The 18,118-nt window shown below is 39.8% G+C and overlaps 2 protein-coding genes across 4 annotated transcripts; both read right to left on the bottom strand.

Moving 5' to 3' along the window:
* Positions 1-1,726: 1,726 nt before the first annotated feature.
* On the bottom strand, positions 1,727-9,593 carry LOC102790141 (fizzy-related protein homolog). 3 transcript variants are annotated; one of them, XM_006786635.3, is made up of 14 exons: positions 9,508-9,593; positions 8,667-8,739; positions 8,062-8,190; positions 7,834-7,897; positions 6,967-7,097; positions 6,778-6,863; positions 6,501-6,684; positions 6,300-6,365; positions 5,716-5,818; positions 5,397-5,581; positions 5,044-5,277; positions 4,651-4,755; positions 3,178-3,270; positions 1,727-3,059 (listed from the first exon to the last, which is right to left on the bottom strand). In XM_006786635.3, exons 1-14 carry the CDS (start codon positions 9,576-9,578, stop codon positions 3,018-3,020), a joined length of 1,566 nt encoding a protein of 521 aa, XP_006786698.1. In that variant the 5' UTR covers positions 9,579-9,593; the 3' UTR covers positions 1,727-3,017. The 3 variants fall into 3 exon arrangements, with proteins under 3 accessions (XP_006786698.1, XP_006786700.1, XP_006786699.1); XM_006786637.2 differs by having other exon boundaries at positions 9,412-9,590; XM_006786636.3 differs by lacking the exon at positions 9,508-9,593 and adding an exon at positions 8,837-8,938.
* Positions 9,594-11,498: 1,905 nt separating this feature from the next.
* On the bottom strand, positions 11,499-18,097 carry plekhj1 (pleckstrin homology domain containing J1). Its single transcript, XM_006786638.3, has 6 exons — positions 17,700-18,097; positions 17,479-17,546; positions 17,318-17,384; positions 15,393-15,483; positions 13,367-13,430; positions 11,499-12,755 (listed from the first exon to the last, which is right to left on the bottom strand). Exons 1-6 carry the CDS (start codon positions 17,791-17,793, stop codon positions 12,663-12,665), a joined length of 477 nt encoding a protein of 158 aa, XP_006786701.1. The 5' UTR covers positions 17,794-18,097; the 3' UTR covers positions 11,499-12,662.
* Between the last annotated feature and the right edge of the window lie 21 nt (positions 18,098-18,118).

Genomic DNA, 18,118 nt, shown 5'->3' on the forward strand with positions numbered 1-18,118 from the left:
CTGACTATTTCAGAAACTGCTAATCTGCTGGGATTTCTGGTCAGCAGGAGAAGACCACAGTGGTGGCACTCTTCTCATCTAAGGACAGGGAAGTGAGATTATATTGTTATAGCTCTATTAAAGTTTTAACTGTCCAGAGGACCTCAACAGCTACAGGCCGGTGGCTCTGACATCCCACCTGATGAAGAACCTGGAGCGGCTGGTCCTAGCTCAGCCTCTCCCCCTGATGAGCTCATCACTGGACCGAATTCAGTTTGCCTACCAGCCTGGCACTGGAGTGGATGATGCTGTCATTCACCTCCTACATCGTTTAATCTCTCACCTGGAGACCACTGTGAGGATCATGTTCTTTCATTTCTCCAGTGCCTTTAAGACCATTCTTCCCTCAGTTCTGAAGGACAAGCTGGAGAACACAGGAGTGGACCATCACCTCACAACATGGATACTGGAATACCTCACCAATCGACCACAGTATGTGACAACTCGGGGTCTGACAGGGTTGTCTGCAGTATGGGAGGCCCACAGGGAACGGTTCTGGCTCCATTCCTCTTCACCATCTACACTGCAGACTCCTCTCACAACTCAACTCAGTGCTTCCTGCAGAAGTTCCCTGATGACTCTGCAATAGTCGGCCTCATCACTGATGGGGTCGACAAGGAATACAGAGTGCTGGCCCAAGGTTTTGTGGACTGGTGCCAGCAGAACTACCTCTAGATCAACACTAGTAAAACCAAGGAGCTGGTTGTAGATTTCCACAGGCACAAACATCCTCCACTGCAACCACTAAACATCCAAGGTATGGACATTGAGGCTGTGGACAGCTACAGGTACCTTGGTGTTCATCTGAACAATAAACTGGACTGGACTCACAATTCAGATGCTCTCTACAGAAAAGGGCAGAGCAGGCTGTACCTGCTGCAGAGGTCTTTTGGAGTGAAGGGCCCAGACCTTCTATGACTCTGTGGTGGCCTCAGCCATCTTTTACGGTGTGGTCTGCTGGAGTAGCAGCGGGCCAGCTCTGTTCTAGGATGCCCTCTGGACCCAGTGTAGGTGGTGAGTAACAGGAGAATGGTGGCTAAGCGGTCATCCCTGTTGGACAACATCTCCCACCCCATGCAGGAGACTCTGACAGCACTGAGCAGCTCCTTCAGTGGCAGGCTGCGGCACCCATGATGTGGGACGGAGAGATTTCGCAGGTATTTCCTTCCTGCTACTGTCGGACTCTACAACATGGTCTTTGCAGATGACCGCACACACATCCCATACAAATTTCATCCTGTCTCTCCAATGTGCAATAGTACGAAGTGCAATCTTCCCAATATGAGAAAGTATTTTATTCTATTTTTTACAGTATGTTTTTTTTTATACATATATCTCATTCTATTCTATTGTTTTTTTTCCTCAATTTTTACTGCTCTTAACTTGTACTTTCTGCCATGACCAAAAAATTTCCCACATGTGGGACTAAAAAGGTTTATCTTATGTTCACATCTCAGTTTAGAAACCAGAATCAAAATATTTTGTTCTCTAAAAATTATATGATAAATAAATTCATATAAAGGATTCTTCTCTAAATGTAACCAAATGTGTAATAACTGAGAATAACTGCAAACTAAAGACACCCTTTAGTTTAAACAGATGAATGTTTGGTTGGAGCACAAAGCAGGAACGTAAAGTATTACTAACAACTTGAGGAGTAGTTACAGTCCAATAAAACAGCACTAAGTTACAAGATATGGCAATTTAATTGTTGTTCATGTTCCAGTACAGAAATATTTCTTTTTTCTTTTTGAAACATTCTTTCAATAACTGAAGTTGTCAGCGTTGTCTTTAAGTGACATTAAAATTTAGAGTTGACCGTCAGCTCCCTTCAGACAACCTCGCTAAGCAAACCTCTTCACTCTGTACTCTAAACTTTCACAAGACAAATAAATAGCGCTTGTTCAAAGGTAGGTGGCTGAAACATTCAAAGAAAACGTGGCAGAGGATATGAAATATTTCTCCAGATTAAAAAACAAAGTTCAACAGCATGACTGCCTGACACAGAAGTTTGAAGTAGCAAAAAAATGAGCGCCCCAAGCTTGAATATGTTACAGACATAGCACAAAGCAGAAGTTCTTTACACAGCAGCATTTCACCATCTGGTTTAATTACAAATGTTTTTACTGTGCGCTAGTGGTTGCTGTAAACTACAATGATAAGCCAAAGCTATTTCCTTTTAATTTTCCTTGGCTTGCTTTTCAATTAGGAAAAGATAATCTCCCCAAAACAAATTGTTTTGGGGAGATAATGAAGTAATGCTTGCCATGTTTGATTATTATTTTCATTAACTAAAATAAAAATGTCATTTTTCTTAAAAAACAAAAACAAGAGAGATCAGGCTCTTTCACTGAATCCTTGTTAACTATTAGCAAAATGGCACAAGATTATGAATCTTTTATCAGTGTACACGAAACATTATTGCCCCTCAGGAAAAGGTAACGCAAGCTTGGAATTTTTTTCTGCAAACCTGAACAAAATCAAACTTGCTCCACAGATCAGACCAAAAAACTGCAGTTATGCACATAAAATTAAGTCAACCAGCCTTTGCAGCAAATACGTCGATAACATATGTTAAAAATGTAAAAAAAAAAAACAAAAAAAAAAAAGGAGCAAAAAACATACAAACAACAAAGAAACTAAACAAAAACAGAAAATAAATAAACGATCACAAGGACAAACTCAATATTTGGCAGGTATGCACAACGTCTGTTTGCAGACACGGGGAGATAAAGGCCCCGAAACTGGAGGCGGCAGTGGCTCCATCATTCAGGAGGAAGTGGAATACTGTGAGCATCTCTTCTACCCTCGATACTCGGTCTATGTGTCTCCTCTCATCTTCTGCTACAACTTAACTAAGACCAGTTGAGGAGGACCTCTGCAGAGTACTGAGGTGAGTGTTCAAAGAGGCCCCATTTACACCAGGAGACATGCAAAGACAAATTCCCTTCCTGTTTTTATTCCCCGCACCGTGCAGACTACCGGATCCTGGTGAAGAGGTTTAACACAGAGACTGATTCCTGAAAGAAGGAAGGTGGATGTTAGACAGAGACTACTACAAAAATAACACGCAGGTGATGAAAACTGCATTCAAGGAAGCCCAACACAGAGAAAGTGAGAAATGGGAAGAAAACATGCCTTAGTGGATCTCATCTTGCTAAAGACGTTCCAGAACCTCAGAGTTTCATCTCCAGCCCCCGTCACGATGGCCTCCCCATCAGGTGACATAGCCTGCATGCAAGTTATTATTAAACACTGAATATGCACCACTGTAACAGCTACATCATTTCCTCTGGGATTAATAAAGTATTCGGATTCTGATGTAATTACAGGAATCTGAAGTGGGCACAGGAAGGATTTTATCATTTTAGTTTGCTTTAAGTGTAATTATTTATTAAAATATAATTTTTATACTCCTATCTAAAGTTCACTATATTTGCTTTCAGCACATAAAATATTAATTAAAATCCTTCTTATGTTTACAAGTGCATTCCTATATATTAATTGTTGGCGTAAAGCCAAAGTGATGCCCAGAAATCACTCGCAACAGCACTTACACAAAACATCAGAAAGAGGTAGAAAATGTCAGTTTCACTTAGGGCTGCACGATTTTGCATAAAATGAGAATCACGATTTTTTGGCTTAGAATTGAGATCATGATTCTCTCGCGATTTTCTTTTCCAATATAAGTATTTATTGCACTTATTAACTGCACATCAACTTCGTAACAGTTGAGACTGAACATAAAAACAATAAATAAACATAAAAACAACAAATGTCTCACGTTTTGTGGTTGCCGCAAAATGTTGTACTGCTTGAAATTCCGTCTCCACCGTTGCTCGACACTGCGTGTATAGAGCAGGTAGTGCAACAATAGAAAAATAGTTGCGGGACGGCACTGTGTAGCGTTTGGCTAGGGTGTTGATCATTTTCCTGAATCCCTCATTTTGCACAGTGTTGATGGAGCCATATCTTTGGTCAGGTGATAAGTAATAGCCTCCGTAATTTCTTTGTGCCTGCGGAAGTTCGACGTGTATAGGGAAGCGCTGTATAAGGTTCCCGTTATTGATGTTTGGGTGGTTGACCGGGACGGATTTTCTCCTGTCACTTTCTCGTCATCCCTGACGTGCTCTCCGTTGTTTTTTCCCTGCCAATTTTAGCATCACACGGCACAGCTTCTGTATCACGTGGTATAAGGCCCTTGTCATTTGTTGAGCAGGAAGAGTGAGCGCTTGTTTTCATGCAGATTACGTCCCGGATCAAAATGCGGTACAATCGTCGTCGTCTTTTTTTTTTTTTTTTTTTAAATCGTTGTCATTTGGAAATGAGATCGCACATAAGTATGAATCGAGATTGCGATTTTCTAACGATTAATCGTGCAGCCCTAGTTTCACTCATTTTTTTATTTTGGAGAAGCTCTGTGTCAGTGTCACCCTTTTACCCTTGGATATCTAACAGCGACACTTCTTAAAGGGTCAGTCAGTGAGTCTAGTTTTATAGGATCATTTCCTTACACTTTTTTTTCTGTGACTATTTATTTCTGCTTTACAGTTTTCTTTTAAGTTAAGATTATCTTTAATTTAGTTATAAAGGAAAAAAATATATACTGACCAGGTAAAGTACTCTATAGGAATGTCCCGTAAGCTTGGCCACTTGAGTTAGAGACGGATACTTCCACACGAGGATCTGGTTCTGGGAATAACCGTGCGTGCTGACCTAGAGAGGAGAAACAGTTTTTTCCACTTATTTAGCTGGCAGGTTTGTCTACCATCGGATAAAAATCAACAATTCCACATCACTGCTTCCACTGTATTTTCCAGCCAAAAACACACGCACAAAAAAGAAAAATAAATAAATAAAAACTGAGTTGAATGCTACTGAATAGCAAAAAAACCCTCACCAACAGCCCTAAAGTTAACCTTGGTGTATGTCCGTATTTAAAAGCAGATGCATGTATTCTATTTCACAGGAGCAGAGTGCAGTCAAAGACATGGGGTGTCTCACCAGTTCGTTAGTGTGCTTGGACCAGGCCAGGTTGCAGACCTGAGAGCCGGTGTCGGTGCACTGCAGAGGCTGGCCAGTCAGAGTGTTCCAAAAGCGGATGCAGCGATCGGCAGTGCCTCCTCCAGAGGCCAACAGGCCGTGTTGGTGAGGAGACCAGGCGATGGCCTTCACTGCAGCTAAGTGCTCCGTGTACTGCTGCACTGGGAGGACACTTGAGTGGTTCCACACGAGTAACTGCAGACAGCAGGTTGCAATAACAGGAGGACAGAAAATTTTTTGACGTTTTTTATAAAAAAAGGGACCCCAATAAAAATGTGGCACAGACAAAGGCATGGGCGAGATTCTCTGCATACCTTGTTATCATTTCCACCTGAGGCTAGAAGCTGGTGGTCTGTGCTCCACTTGAGCCCGCAGACTTCCTGTCTGTGTCCTTGGAGCCGACGTTCTGACTGGAGAGGCGGTGCCCTGATGTCCCGCTGCAGGATCACCCGATCACGACTCCCAGACGACAGCTGGTCGGCATTCCATGCTAGAGCACCTAGAAGCAGGGAATGACGACCAGGGGAGATGATTCACCGATCATGAATGGGAGATGTTGCTAAACAACTGCGTGAAAATAAATGAAGCTTGAATGACTGTCTCTGCCTTCATTTCCATAGACTTTCAACTTACCCACTCTGGCTGTGTGTCCTTCTAGCACAGAGAGCTTCTTCCCTGCTGCTGCATCCCAGATTTGTACATAGCCTTTGTGGGTGCCTACAGCTACCAGGTTACCCTAAAAATAGACACCACACTTTGAAGATGATACTGGCAAGTAGACAGGAGCAAGTGCAAATACCCTCAAAACTTTTCTTAGTTACAGCATAGGTTAAAAGCCTGAAATCATAAATCAGCTTGAATTTCTTTGAAATATCCAGACACAGTCTTGTTTCATGGCAGACCTTCAAAGTGAATCAATTATGCTTTTCCTTACTTTCTGTCATATATTTCTTATATACCGTTGTGATGGTGAATTCTCAACCTTGCATAAACATATCCAAAGAATCGATAATTAAAGTAATATTTTTTTTTAAAAAAAAACAATAACTATGAGCCCAAACCTCAGGCTGTAGAGTGCTCTGAACACTCAGTTTCTGGCAGATTTTCTGCTTTCAGAAACTGTAAAAAAAGGCCAGCTGTGCAGGCTTTATTACAGCATTGTTTAAAGTCCTGGACGAGAACTTGCAAAGACAAGAATCAATGAAAGAAAAACACACCCTCTCTGACCAGCCCACTGACGTCACAGAGTCTCCTTCTACAGAAAGGTCACAAAGACGAGTCACCTAAAGTTTCGAAAAGTGCCAGACAAAGGAGACAGATTAATGCGAATGTCCCAGGAGGTCGTACAATTATGTCTTTTTCATTAAGTATGACACACTATCCAAGAGGTTTTCTCAGCTAACATGTCTCACACACACCTGGCTGGTACAGGCACTCCACAAGTAGACACAGGTACCCAGTCCCACACTGAGCACATTCAGAGAGGACCAGTCCACTAGGTTGAGGTAGAAATCATCTTGAAGCTCTGGAGCGTCCAGAACTTTGAAAGGTATTTTAGAAATCTTGCGTGTTGGTTTTCGTGGCGATCGAAGAAGTTTCTGACTGTAAAGCGCAATAACATTTAAGCAACACAGTAAATTTTTCTCCCCATATTAAGAAATGGCACTTTCACATTTAGCTGGAAAATTTAATTACCTGTTACTACTGACAGGTGATAGTGAATAGGGAGAGACTGTGTTTCCATCCTCTTCGGGAAGAGCTCTCTTGGTACTTACAGAATACTACAACAATCAAACAGATTATTTCTAACGCAGACAAAACCCACCGTAAAACAAAAAACACTTAGCCTGTTACAAAAACATTATTATTATTATTATTTTTTACACTAAAAAGGCTCCTCTTGGCAGGCGTAGATGGCTGCAAGCGACGATCTTCTGACTGGGGGTCCTGGACTTTCTCAATGCCTGCTCCTAGTAGCTCATTTTTCAGCAGAGCTGAGTAAGCCAGACCGTCCGCTGAAGACAAAGGAACAGACAGAGGGGAAATCAAACCAGGCTGTCGAAATGATTAACTTCAAACCCTGTGCTCCCTTTGCAGTTTCTCAGCTCTTGCTCACATCTCTGAAGATCAGGGAAAATTTTCCACTAAGCTTTGTTTAGCCCTTATCTGCAGTCTCCATGAGCCTGTCCAGGCTTAGTAAACAAGAGAAGGTCAAATTATCAAGTTTGACTGGAGCAGAAAGAGATACCTGTGGAAATGAACTGAAAATGGATAAAACTCACACCTAAAGTACATCTACAACACAGAAAAACATATTTCACTTGGGGATGGGAAAGCGAGTAACTCATAATACATGACTATCATGATAATTATTCAGTAACTAAATATCATGATAAAATATAGGCTAAAGTTTTTTTTCATCATCTTTTATCCATTACGATAGCCTTGAAAAACAAAAAACAAAAAGAAAAACACACACCTAAGTGTGACATATAACCAACCTTATTTTGAGCAAATCTACAGCACCATTAAGAGCTTTCACTCTAATACTAAAGTCTGAATGAACAAACACAGGGGTGAAACTAAATTCCAACTACACAAACATTCAGACAGAAGCTAAAGTAAAGAAAACTGAACACAAAGAAAATGCAAAAACAGATTTTGTCTCATTCACAATTTAAATGCTTGTGACAAGAGAGGTGCAGGTGGAAACACAGTTTGTCATCATTCAAGAGAAAAGCAATGGATTACCTTTGTTGCTGTCAGTGGTGCCATCTTTGGTTTTCCTATTTTGATTGTGCGACTTTTCAATTTCCTGTGTTAAAATAATCATAATCAATAAATGATCACTCTCAACCAATTCTGTAAACTTAAGTGTATTAGAAAAAACAAAACAAACACTTTTATCTTGAGAGCATTGTTCTTTTGGTAGGACAGGCAGAATAGTGCTTGGTGTATTTGCTGTTGTGGCAGACTCACATTAATGCGATGGAAGTTGACACTCCAGTTGGCTCCAGCCCGGGAGGGAATGAAGCGATCACCATGCTTGCTAGGAGAGGACAGGGGGGAGCTGGTGGGTGTCAGAGATCGCACTGCTCCTACAGCTTTCTGCACAAGGGAAAAGAGAAGACAGCATTGTGGGTTTTTTTTGTTTTTTTTTTACTCTACGGCAAACACAAACAGGCCTCGGAGTGGATTTGAAAACTCAATAACAGAACAGGAACATAATATAGATGGCAGATGGTGCGTTTGTTTGAGGTGATAACAACAGGAGGCAACATTCACAAAAGCCAGTCTTTTGGCCAGTAAGGTCTTGTTTTTACTCAACAGTGGTGACAGTGTCAATAGACTGCCATGTGAAACCATTTTTTCCCTTATAATACATGGAAAGCACTGCCCTCACGTCCCTCCTGGGAGGGGATATCATCATTTAAAAATCAAGACAATGACCTTATTCAAGATTACTTGCAGATTTGACTAGTGTTAATTAGACAGCAGAATTAGCTTTTGTTCAGAGGAGGAACATTACTTTACATACAAGGAATCAGACAGAATAGACAAAAAAAACCCTTGTTTTTACTTACAATGGGACTTGCATTTTCATTTTGGATATTGATCTGTCTGAGGAGCCTGCACTCATAGTCCTGATCCATGATCCTGAGAACAGGACAAGACCACAATAAAGTTCATTCACAAGATGCGTTCATTGACGATGTGTTTATCCTATATAGGAAATGGCACCGTGTATAGCTACCTGTCAAACGTCGGCATACACGGTGTATTTGTTGTTAGATAAATAAATCCGTTATTCAACTGATTTAAAACGCTTTGAACCGTTTATAAAACGACAATGCTAAGAGTCACCTACATGGAGCAGTAATCCCCAGAGAAACTGCTTTGTACTGATCAATGAGGCAACAAAGCTGCATTAAAACCCTCCGGAAGAATTACAAAGATAAACCAATCAATAGTTAAAATGTAGAGTTTTTTGGTTTCATTCCATCTCCAACTAACTAACTAACCAACCAACCAACCAACCACCGACGTGTAATTAAATGACATACCAGTACCTATGATCATCTGCGGACTCTGACATGCTAACAGCACTTAAATTATCTTTATGAAAACCTTAGTCTTGTAACATTGAAACGCAACCCAACAGCAGTCATTTACTTGCATATCCCACGAAGCGAAATACTGCTATCTCTGGTGATTCTCGCTGAAATGCGAATAAAAAAAATCTAAACAATCCAACGACCCAGCACAGAAAGCTAGGCTAATGCTAACGCTAGCTCAGCTGTGTAAGATATTTCTCGTATTATCACCTACCTTTCCCCCAGCAAACGCTTCCCCTGTATGCACTGTTAATTTGGTTCACGTAATGTTTTCTAACTCAGTTCAAATGTGTTGTTTTGTGCTTTTTACCCGTAAAATCGACACACACAGAATACAAATGTTTTCTTTTGCCGAGCATTCAATTTAGGCTCGCTAAGCATCACGGGAAGTGCGTGACGTCGCTGTTTTTGAAACACACATTTTCCGTTGCTAAGGAAACGTGTCCGACTCGACTGAACGCTGTCGGTAAAACCTGACCTCTGGGTTAAACCGGCAACCGAGGCTAAACAAGATTATAGTCGCACCAGTTTATAGTCAAAGATTTAGCACAGGTTTCAAAATGAGTAGCAGTTCAGGTCATGCCACAGAGAACAGAATCTCAAATGCAACAAAAATGCGATTAAAAAACATAAATTTTAATATTTTACTTTCTTAAACTGTGGATTCATGTTTGAGCATCAGCGTTGATACTAAAATTTATTTTATTTCCACTTTCAACGGTGATGTATTTGCATGATAGTTAAAAAAAAAAAAAACAATATGACAAAACATCAAACACCATTTATTGAACAAAAAGGTTTAATTCAATATACTTAATAAATAATTATTTATATAATGTGTGTGTTTCCAGAGGCCTGTACTACAAAGCCAGTATCTTTCCATTGTCTGGTTTTTACTCAACTTAACAACAAAAGAGATGATATATTTGTAAAGTTTAGACTGGCAAAGTGAAGCTTATATAACCTTTATCTATCCAGATAAAACGTCCCATTGGCATTAAAAAATATTTTTTTTTGTAAGAGAGATCTGGCCAAGAGGGCAGCAGAAATTAAAACAAATATAACACAGTTGTATAAAAATATTTTCAGTGGTTGAAAAAGGACTGCATTAATTACAATGTATAATGCAGTCATAAAGATACCAGCAAAAAGCATATTTTCTTTTTTTATTCATAACTCTTTCATAAATGCTGTTGACTACTGTCTGTTTACAAGTATAAACCATTACACACACACACACACACACACAACAAAACACAGAAACATCAGAAATCACTTTCTGGCAGCTCCTGACTGTCTAATAATCCCAACTGTGTAAATTGACAGACTAATCAATATCACCATTTAAGGCATGGTACAATCAGGATTATAATTATGAATGAGTATTTCAATATAGTAATGCTTGAAGGACAGTTTTAGATTTCATTCTTTCAGGTGTGGCCTCTGTGGTGTCTGTTACTAAAGAATAAATTCATGCAGACCTCCTACTGTGAAGGACAAGAACAGTCACACGCATCAAAATAAAGGATTCTGAAGAATCCTAAATAATGAGTTGTGTGATAATTATGCATTTGTAAATTTATTTACAAATTAATTTTTAATTATTTTATTTATTTAAACATTACTAAATTAATTTATTGTTTAATTAAAAATAAAATATTTCAAATATTTCCATATCCTGACAACTGTCAGGCATGGTGGTGGAGGGCTGATGATTTAGCGTTGTTTTGTACCCACAAAGGACATTACGGGCACAAGTTTTGCAGAGTCCAGTGAAAATCACATAAAAATCAAAACTTGCTTTGAGACTGTGCTAAAAAAAAAACCAAAACCCCCCAAAAAACAACCCGTCTGCTGTGCTGATGTTGCATGCCTCTTCTCACTTCATTGACTTTTTGAAGCCTCAGCTCCCTGTTCACAACTCCTCCTTTGCTGGTGTGTGGATTCAAACATCAAAATGACAAAGGAAATTGTGTTGTTTGATAACAGAAATTGGCTTATGGAAAATTGATACACAGGCATTTCTTTACACCAGGGAAATACGAAAGCTCAGTCTCTCACCTTAGCTGAAATTATTCGCCTTCAGCATCAACTTTCCTTTTTGTTTCATTTTGTGTATTTGTAGTAGCAGTGGAGGTGTGCCTGTCTGTTTAGTTTAGTGTGTGCACAGGGGCTCCAGCTACACCCTGGCAGGCCAAAATGTATTAAGAACCTATAGAACCTAAGCTACAGACTATTTACAAGAGCTGGATGTAGCCACCGACACACATTACATCTGTGTGTGTGTGTGTGTGTGTTATCAAATGCTTTCACTTTTGGTTAACAGATAACACACTGGATGAATTTAAAATTTCTTTCAAATGGCTTTATTAGTATAAAAAGAGATGCCAGTGAAGCAGATGTTGTTAACTAAAAACAAACGTTCTATGTGCAAAACTTTTAAAATGAAGATACATTCAATGACATGCAATTACAGAGAGACTCTTGAAAAACAAAGATTTTGCTAATTTGAAAGATGTAAAAAAAAGTCTTACAGGAAACTTGAGTTGAGAGCAAAATGTCAGCTCTCGTTTTCACAAATATTCATGTGATTTGTTTATTTTTGTTTCCTGAATCATGCCAAGAGCCTGGTTTTTAAACACATGGTTCAACAGCTTACATAAAGGGATCTGAATCAAAGTGCCACAGAAAAGGTACAGTAGGCTGATCAAGTACGATAGTTGTAATAAAAGAAACAACCCTCAACACCCAATAACTGTGCAAAGGTATTGTCTCAAACACTAAAGGAATCTAACAATAAGGCATAACATGATAAATACACATATGGACAGCTTTGCCTTTTTCACAGACACTGAGTAAAATATGTGGCTCAACTCAGCAGCTCAAAAGACTCAAAAACAGTTCAAATCAGAGCAGGAATACTGCCAAAGGTTTTCTAAATCAGGCACGCCATTAACTGTAAGCTTCTTTTAAAAGGCTCCATTAAAACAATGGTTTACATGTTAATATGTCCTCAAATTAGATATTTTGAACATAGTTCTACTCACATTACTAATAGTCCTGAATGAAAGTCGCTCTTGAAATCACATTGTCTGAATGTATAGCATCAACAGTAGAAAACATATAATGTTTATACAGGGAACTGATTAAGGCCAGAAGTCTAAAAATGACACAGAAAAGGCAAATGAGAATGCCCCGAAATCACAAATATGATAGTGCTGACTTAACCAAAGCATTGCGTTGACAAAGATGCAGCAGGACTAAACTGAGGATGGCTTTACATTACCTAAGACACCTGCATAGGTCTGAGGCAACCCGAGATATAATAAATGGAGCGCAGTAAAGCTCTAAGGAGCAAGATTGTGGGCGATAACGCTGTGGTTTTCAAACCAGTGTGGAGTGATGCTGGAATGGCAGAGTGAACTAATCAAAATAAAACATATAATGTGAACACAGGGCGCTGGTCTACAGGGAGGAGGTATCTCTAGCCACAAGCGGCCGACCGTTGCTGACCTGGAAACGAGCTTCATCGGATATACCATACTGCTCCAAGGGGTCCTGTGGAGAAAGCAGGCAGTGAGTAAAACAGTGTACAGGGAAAATTAGCTGTTACTGAAGCAGAATCAGAGTTTATATGAAATGTTTACTTCAGCAAAATCAGACTCAAAGAACCAAACAAATAGAAAAGCACTCAAACCTAGAGGTCAGAAAGCCTGGCTTTTACTTAGAGATTTTTGAGATCTCCAGAGGTTAGTGGGATTTCAGCTGCAGCTCACACTGCAATGAATAATTATATGCACAATCAAATGTACAACACGAGGAGAAAAGCTTTTGCAGCCTGTCTCATCCCGAGTAACTAGGAAATTGTTTCTAGAGAGACACATTGCTAATTGAGCTTTCTCTGGCATGTTTCGTTGTGTGCTTTGAGAGTCATCATGAAATTCCACAGTGTTGTTTACATGAATCTTAGCAGCCGAGAAAGCTCAGCATTGCCGAGCAAAACCAAAACCATCCCTCTTCATTAATCTACCAGTCTGTCTGCTATTGATGATGATGATAATATGAACTCCAAACCGCACTGTAACCATCCCACAGTATGAACGCTGCTGATTAGAAGCACCATCTGTGTGGCATTTAGCGCACCGGCGTGCTGCTGCGAGGGGTCTCACCTTCCCTGTGAGCCTGTGGATTTCTGTTCGATAGAATATAAGATTCTTCCTCATGAACTCGTAACTGCAAGAGATTAGACAACAAATGAACATGACATTTAGGGAGAAATAATGTTAGACAAATACAGTAAAGATCAGAGCTGCAACTCAGCTTGTAACATTACACACAGTCACAGGAACTTCCTCTGGAGCAAGGATCGACTTAAAATGTTCTGTACAGGAACATTTTAATTGTTTGTTGCTAGTTGACAGGTAGCTGGGCCATGCTAGCTACGTTACGCAAGCTCAGGGTTTCCACCAGTGCATTACAAACCCGGCAGTCTGCCTGGCCTCGGCTGACCTCCTGTCAGCTCTAAGCACAATGAATTTTACACTCCGCTACCAAGACGGACAACTCTTTATTTTCAATACATCTGTCTGGCAGAGAAACAGTTTTGCATAGCTGATTTTGTAGTATTTTTATAGCTCATCTTATTAATATAGTTACTATCATTATTATTATTACTGTTACTATAAAAAAAAAACTGCTTAAATAAAAAAAAGTGGAATAAAGAACAAATGTTTTTGTTTCATACCATTTACCTGTTCAGCTGATCTGTGTCTACTTTTTGTCCACTAATAAAATCTCTTATTGGTTTATGTAAACAAGCTAAAATATGAATGGGTTCTCTTCTGCTTGGCTTCTTACTGATTTTAGCAGACAGCATCATATGACCCCTATCCTTGCTTCTTTCTGCTTCCTTCCTCTATGGTTTAAATCTGATTTTAGGATTTTACTGATTAGCTCATCCTTGTCTGGGTTCATAGCAGAACTACTGACCCCGTATAAGCTTGCTCACAGCCTTAGATCCTGTAATGACCTTCTTGAAGAGAGCAGGCTTGCAGAATCACTTCCTCTTTCTTTTTATAGACTTGCTTTGAAGTTGATCCTTGCTCCAATAGTTCATTCATTTTATTCACTTCATAAACTGTGTTTTATTAAAATAACAATACACTATAAAAATATAGTGTATTACTATTATTATGATGATTATTATTTGTAAGAAATAGACTGTGTGTCTCTCTGTCTCCCATCTTCTCTCCGCCTGTCTGCTCACATGAAGCCCAGCAGGTCTGTCTGAGCTACCACTCAATTAGCAGTTAGCAGATACATTAATCAAGCACAATATTAAATGTGCCCGACGCCACAGCTGCCAGATCTGACAACTTTTCCGGCAGACTCACTGAAGCCCAAAGGAGAAGTTGGAGCGCTATGATCCTCCTCAGATATCCTCTGCTGTTTGGGAGTATTATGCATTCCCAGTAAGCTTTAAAACAATATGTCAGAGCTGTTATGGATTAGACTGAAGCCGTTTAACACTCACATTTCTAACACTGTGCCTCTGAAAACAGCAAAATCATTCATTTGTGACAGTTTCACCCATGTGAGTCTGTTACTCTGTTACTATGTGAGGTGTCACTTGTTCTACCCACACTGTTCAAATGGCATAGATGTGTAAGCATATTCAGCCGTACAGAACACAGCTTTTCATTATTTGGTTATTAAGTTAGAAAACACACACAAAATGCTCTTCTGTTAGACTTTATGAGCATATGTAGTCAGTACAGCTCTGTGTTTTTAAATACGCAATATAGCAAATTAAACAAATACAAAAAACAAAACTACTCACTGTGGGGGGTTAAGGGTTTTACTTTTTTTGTCTTGACCATCACCACCTGCACCATGCTTAGTTTGACCTTCAGCAGATCATCATGACTGTGTTTACTTGGCTAACTCCAATGAGTTTCTATCACGTGATTGGCTGATTAAATATTTGCTTTAAAGCTCAGTTTAACAGGTGTAACTATTGGAGTACGCAGTGAGTGTGTTCTGACCTTTATGGGATATTATTTGATACCCGGTCAAAAAAATACATTTGGTTTAAAAGTTACGTTTTTCTCCATTTATTAATCACTTACTGACGGCTGTAAGTGTCTGTAAGCTTCTGTGCTTCCTGGAATAAGAAAGAAGAAAAGTCAGTCCTACCTTGCTTTGATAATGGAGTCTATCCACTCGGCACACTGCTCTTCAGTATCACATTCAAACACATATTTCCTCTCTGCTTCATCCAGAAATGCTATAGCAAACAGAGGGCATTAGAGATCAGAAACACGTGAAGGAAACAAGCAGAAACAGCAGAGCACCAGTGAGAACGTGAAATATACAGTTAGGTCAATACGTTTTTGTAGTTTTGCTTCTATATACCACCACGGTTCATTCTGCATCAAACTATTACAATATGACAGAAGTGCAGACTTTAGCTTTAACTCAATGTAGTTAACAAAAGTAATGAACTGACTGTTTAGGTATTACAACCATTTCTTACACAGTCAAACACCTGACTGCCAGTTTCATGACCAGGTGTTTCCTGTTTCCTTGTTCAATGACAAGATAAGCAGATAAAAAGTATGGAGTTGATTCCAGATGATGTTGATGGAGGCGCAGGAAGCCGAATAACCAAAATAAACCTAAATGAGAGACAACAACAACAACAACTGTAGGAACAGCCAAATGAGCAATCTGGTTCATTCTTAAAAAAAAGAAGAAATGCACTGGCCAGCTCAGCAACATCAAAAGGCCTTAAAGACCACAGAAGACAAGTAAAGTGCTTGACTGCAGAATTATTCGCATGGTTAGGAAAAACAACACCAAAACATCCAACAACATCGAGCCAAGAACACTGTTGTGAAGGCAGCAAATCAACATAAGTCTAGAATGAAGAGACACCTTCATGAATGGAAATGCAGAGAGTTTACAACAAGGTGCAAACCACTGGTATTCAAGAAAAGGAAGGCCAGATTAGACTTTTTCAGAAAACATCTAAAAGAGTCTACACAGATCAAACCAAGATGAACTTGCACCAGGATGATGGAAGGAGAAAAGTACAGAGAAGGAAAGACACAGCTCATGATCGGACGCATCACACATTATCTGTCATACATGGGCATTATATGGCTGCCAGTGGAACCGGATCACTAGTATTTATTTTCCCTCCAAAGCGAGGAAGTATGTAATCGGTACTCTTTGTCTGTCTGCTTGTAAGCAGTTTAGTGTCCACAGTTTTCATGATATAATTTTCACATTTAGTGTGATGGTAGATACCAATACAGCTCGAGGTGATTTCATTTTAGTGAGAATTGTGTCAATGTTAAAGTCACACAGAATATGAAAAAAAGCTGTAAACTTTATATCATCCACAATTTTTTTAATGGATTGTCTTCAAATTTCACAACAAGAAACTAGACCATGGGGTAAATTAAAACTAGGCTGGCTAAGCATTTGACCTTTATCTTCATTACTAGCACCCAAGGTCAAAGTTGACCTTGAAAACCATTTTAAAGAAATTATATTGAGTAATATATCATATGAAAGCACATGGAGAGACCAGTACAACACACTTTCAATTTTCTCAATACGACACCCGATGATGTCACAATGATGCCATTAACAGGTTGATGTCAGCATGTTGTAATAAAGACATCATAAAATATAACAGTTTTAGTACAGCCCTTGCTCTTCGGCGGGAGTTGCTCTCTGTGTCTGCTGATAGAAATATGAGCAAAAGCAACTCAAGAGTTTTTTAAGCCAAAGAAATGGGATCATCTTCAACTGAAGTTGGTCACCTGATCTCAACCCAATAACACAAAACTAGTAACTAAAGGTGGCTGCAATAAAGACCAGCACAGAGGGCTACAGTTTATAACAATGGTTGTAACTCCTAAAGAGGTAATGTGATATTGTTGTTATAGCCCTTGAATAAAAGCTGGGAGTCTGTGCTTCAAAGGCATGTTCATTGTTTGATGTAAAAACCACTGGGGTTGTGTACAGAGGCAGAACTACCAAAAACAAATCGGTCACTTATAGACTTACAGTCACTCCTAACTGTACCTCTAAAGGATGTTGAAGCTTACCAATAGAGAAAGTCTGGCTGTCCTCCCTCTCCACCCTACACTGCTCCAGCAGCAAAGCTCCAATTGGCTGCCAAATAAACACTCGGTTAATTTTGACCCCACTTTTTAAACAAATGTATTCAATTTATCACAGAAAATGCTGTGACAACAAGCATACTGACCTCTTCCTCATCAGTCCGGAAATAAAAGAGGAAGTTGACGACGAGTTTCACTAGCCTCTTCTTTACAACTGCAAGGCCACAAAAGGGAAGTTAGACAGACAAACAGCAGCCCAGCTGTCGCATGAAGTACACAGAGAGAGATATGTCTAATATCTGATGCTGACATTAGCTGCTGTGCCCAAATACACGAAACGGAAGTGCGTCTGAATGACTGTCCTTACCGTCTCCTTTCTTGGGACCTCTCATCCCCAGTTCAGCTGCTCTCTCGGAGGGCTGGCGGCTCAGTAACACCAGCTCCTTCTCGTTGAAACGCATCGCGGACACACACAAACACTCACAGGCTCCACAGACAGACGGACACACGCAGGTACACGGATACTAAAGAGGACCCGTACCCCCAATCGAAAGCATAACACAGGAGTTAGCTAACGGTAGTACGGTGCAAAAACTATACTGTATACACCGCTGAGTCCACGTCGCTGCTTCGTTATCTAACGTCCCCGAAACCTGTCGGACTGCGTTTGATCATTTCTGTGGGTCAACTGAAAACAACAGCTCTGGACTTCATGTCACACACACACCTCTAGTAGTAATGACACTCCTCTCCGCTAAGGTTGTCTTCTTCCTCTTCTTCGTCAGG

This window comes from Neolamprologus brichardi, chromosome 18, assembly GCF_056152115.1.
Source record: "Neolamprologus brichardi isolate AB-2024 chromosome 18, ASM5615211v1, whole genome shotgun sequence".
In the NCBI taxonomy this organism is placed as follows: Eukaryota; Metazoa; Chordata; class Actinopteri; order Cichliformes; family Cichlidae; genus Neolamprologus; species Neolamprologus brichardi.

Coding starts and splice junctions, on each gene's coding strand:
- LOC102790141 (XM_006786635.3), bottom strand. CDS start 9,578: ATGCTTAGCGAGCCTAAATTGAATGCTCGGCAAAAGAAAACATTTGTA. Junction 8,740..9,507: donor TGTGTGTGTCGATTTTACGG/GTAAAAAGCACA, acceptor TCCTGTTCTCAG/GATCATGGATCAGGACTATG. Junction 6,864..6,966: donor CCAAGAGGAGCCTTTTTAGT/GTAAAAAATAAT, acceptor TGATTGTTGTAG/TATTCTGTAAGTACCAAGAG.
- plekhj1 (XM_006786638.3), bottom strand. CDS start 17,793: ATGCGTTTCAACGAGAAGGAGCTGGTGTTACTGAGCCGCCAGCCCTCC. Junction 17,385..17,478: donor TCCGGACTGATGAGGAAGAG/GTCAGTATGCTT, acceptor TTTATTTGGCAG/CCAATTGGAGCTTTGCTGCT. Junction 15,484..17,317: donor CAGCCAGACTTTCTCTATTG/GTAAGCTTCAAC, acceptor TGTTTGCTATAG/CATTTCTGGATGAAGCAGAG.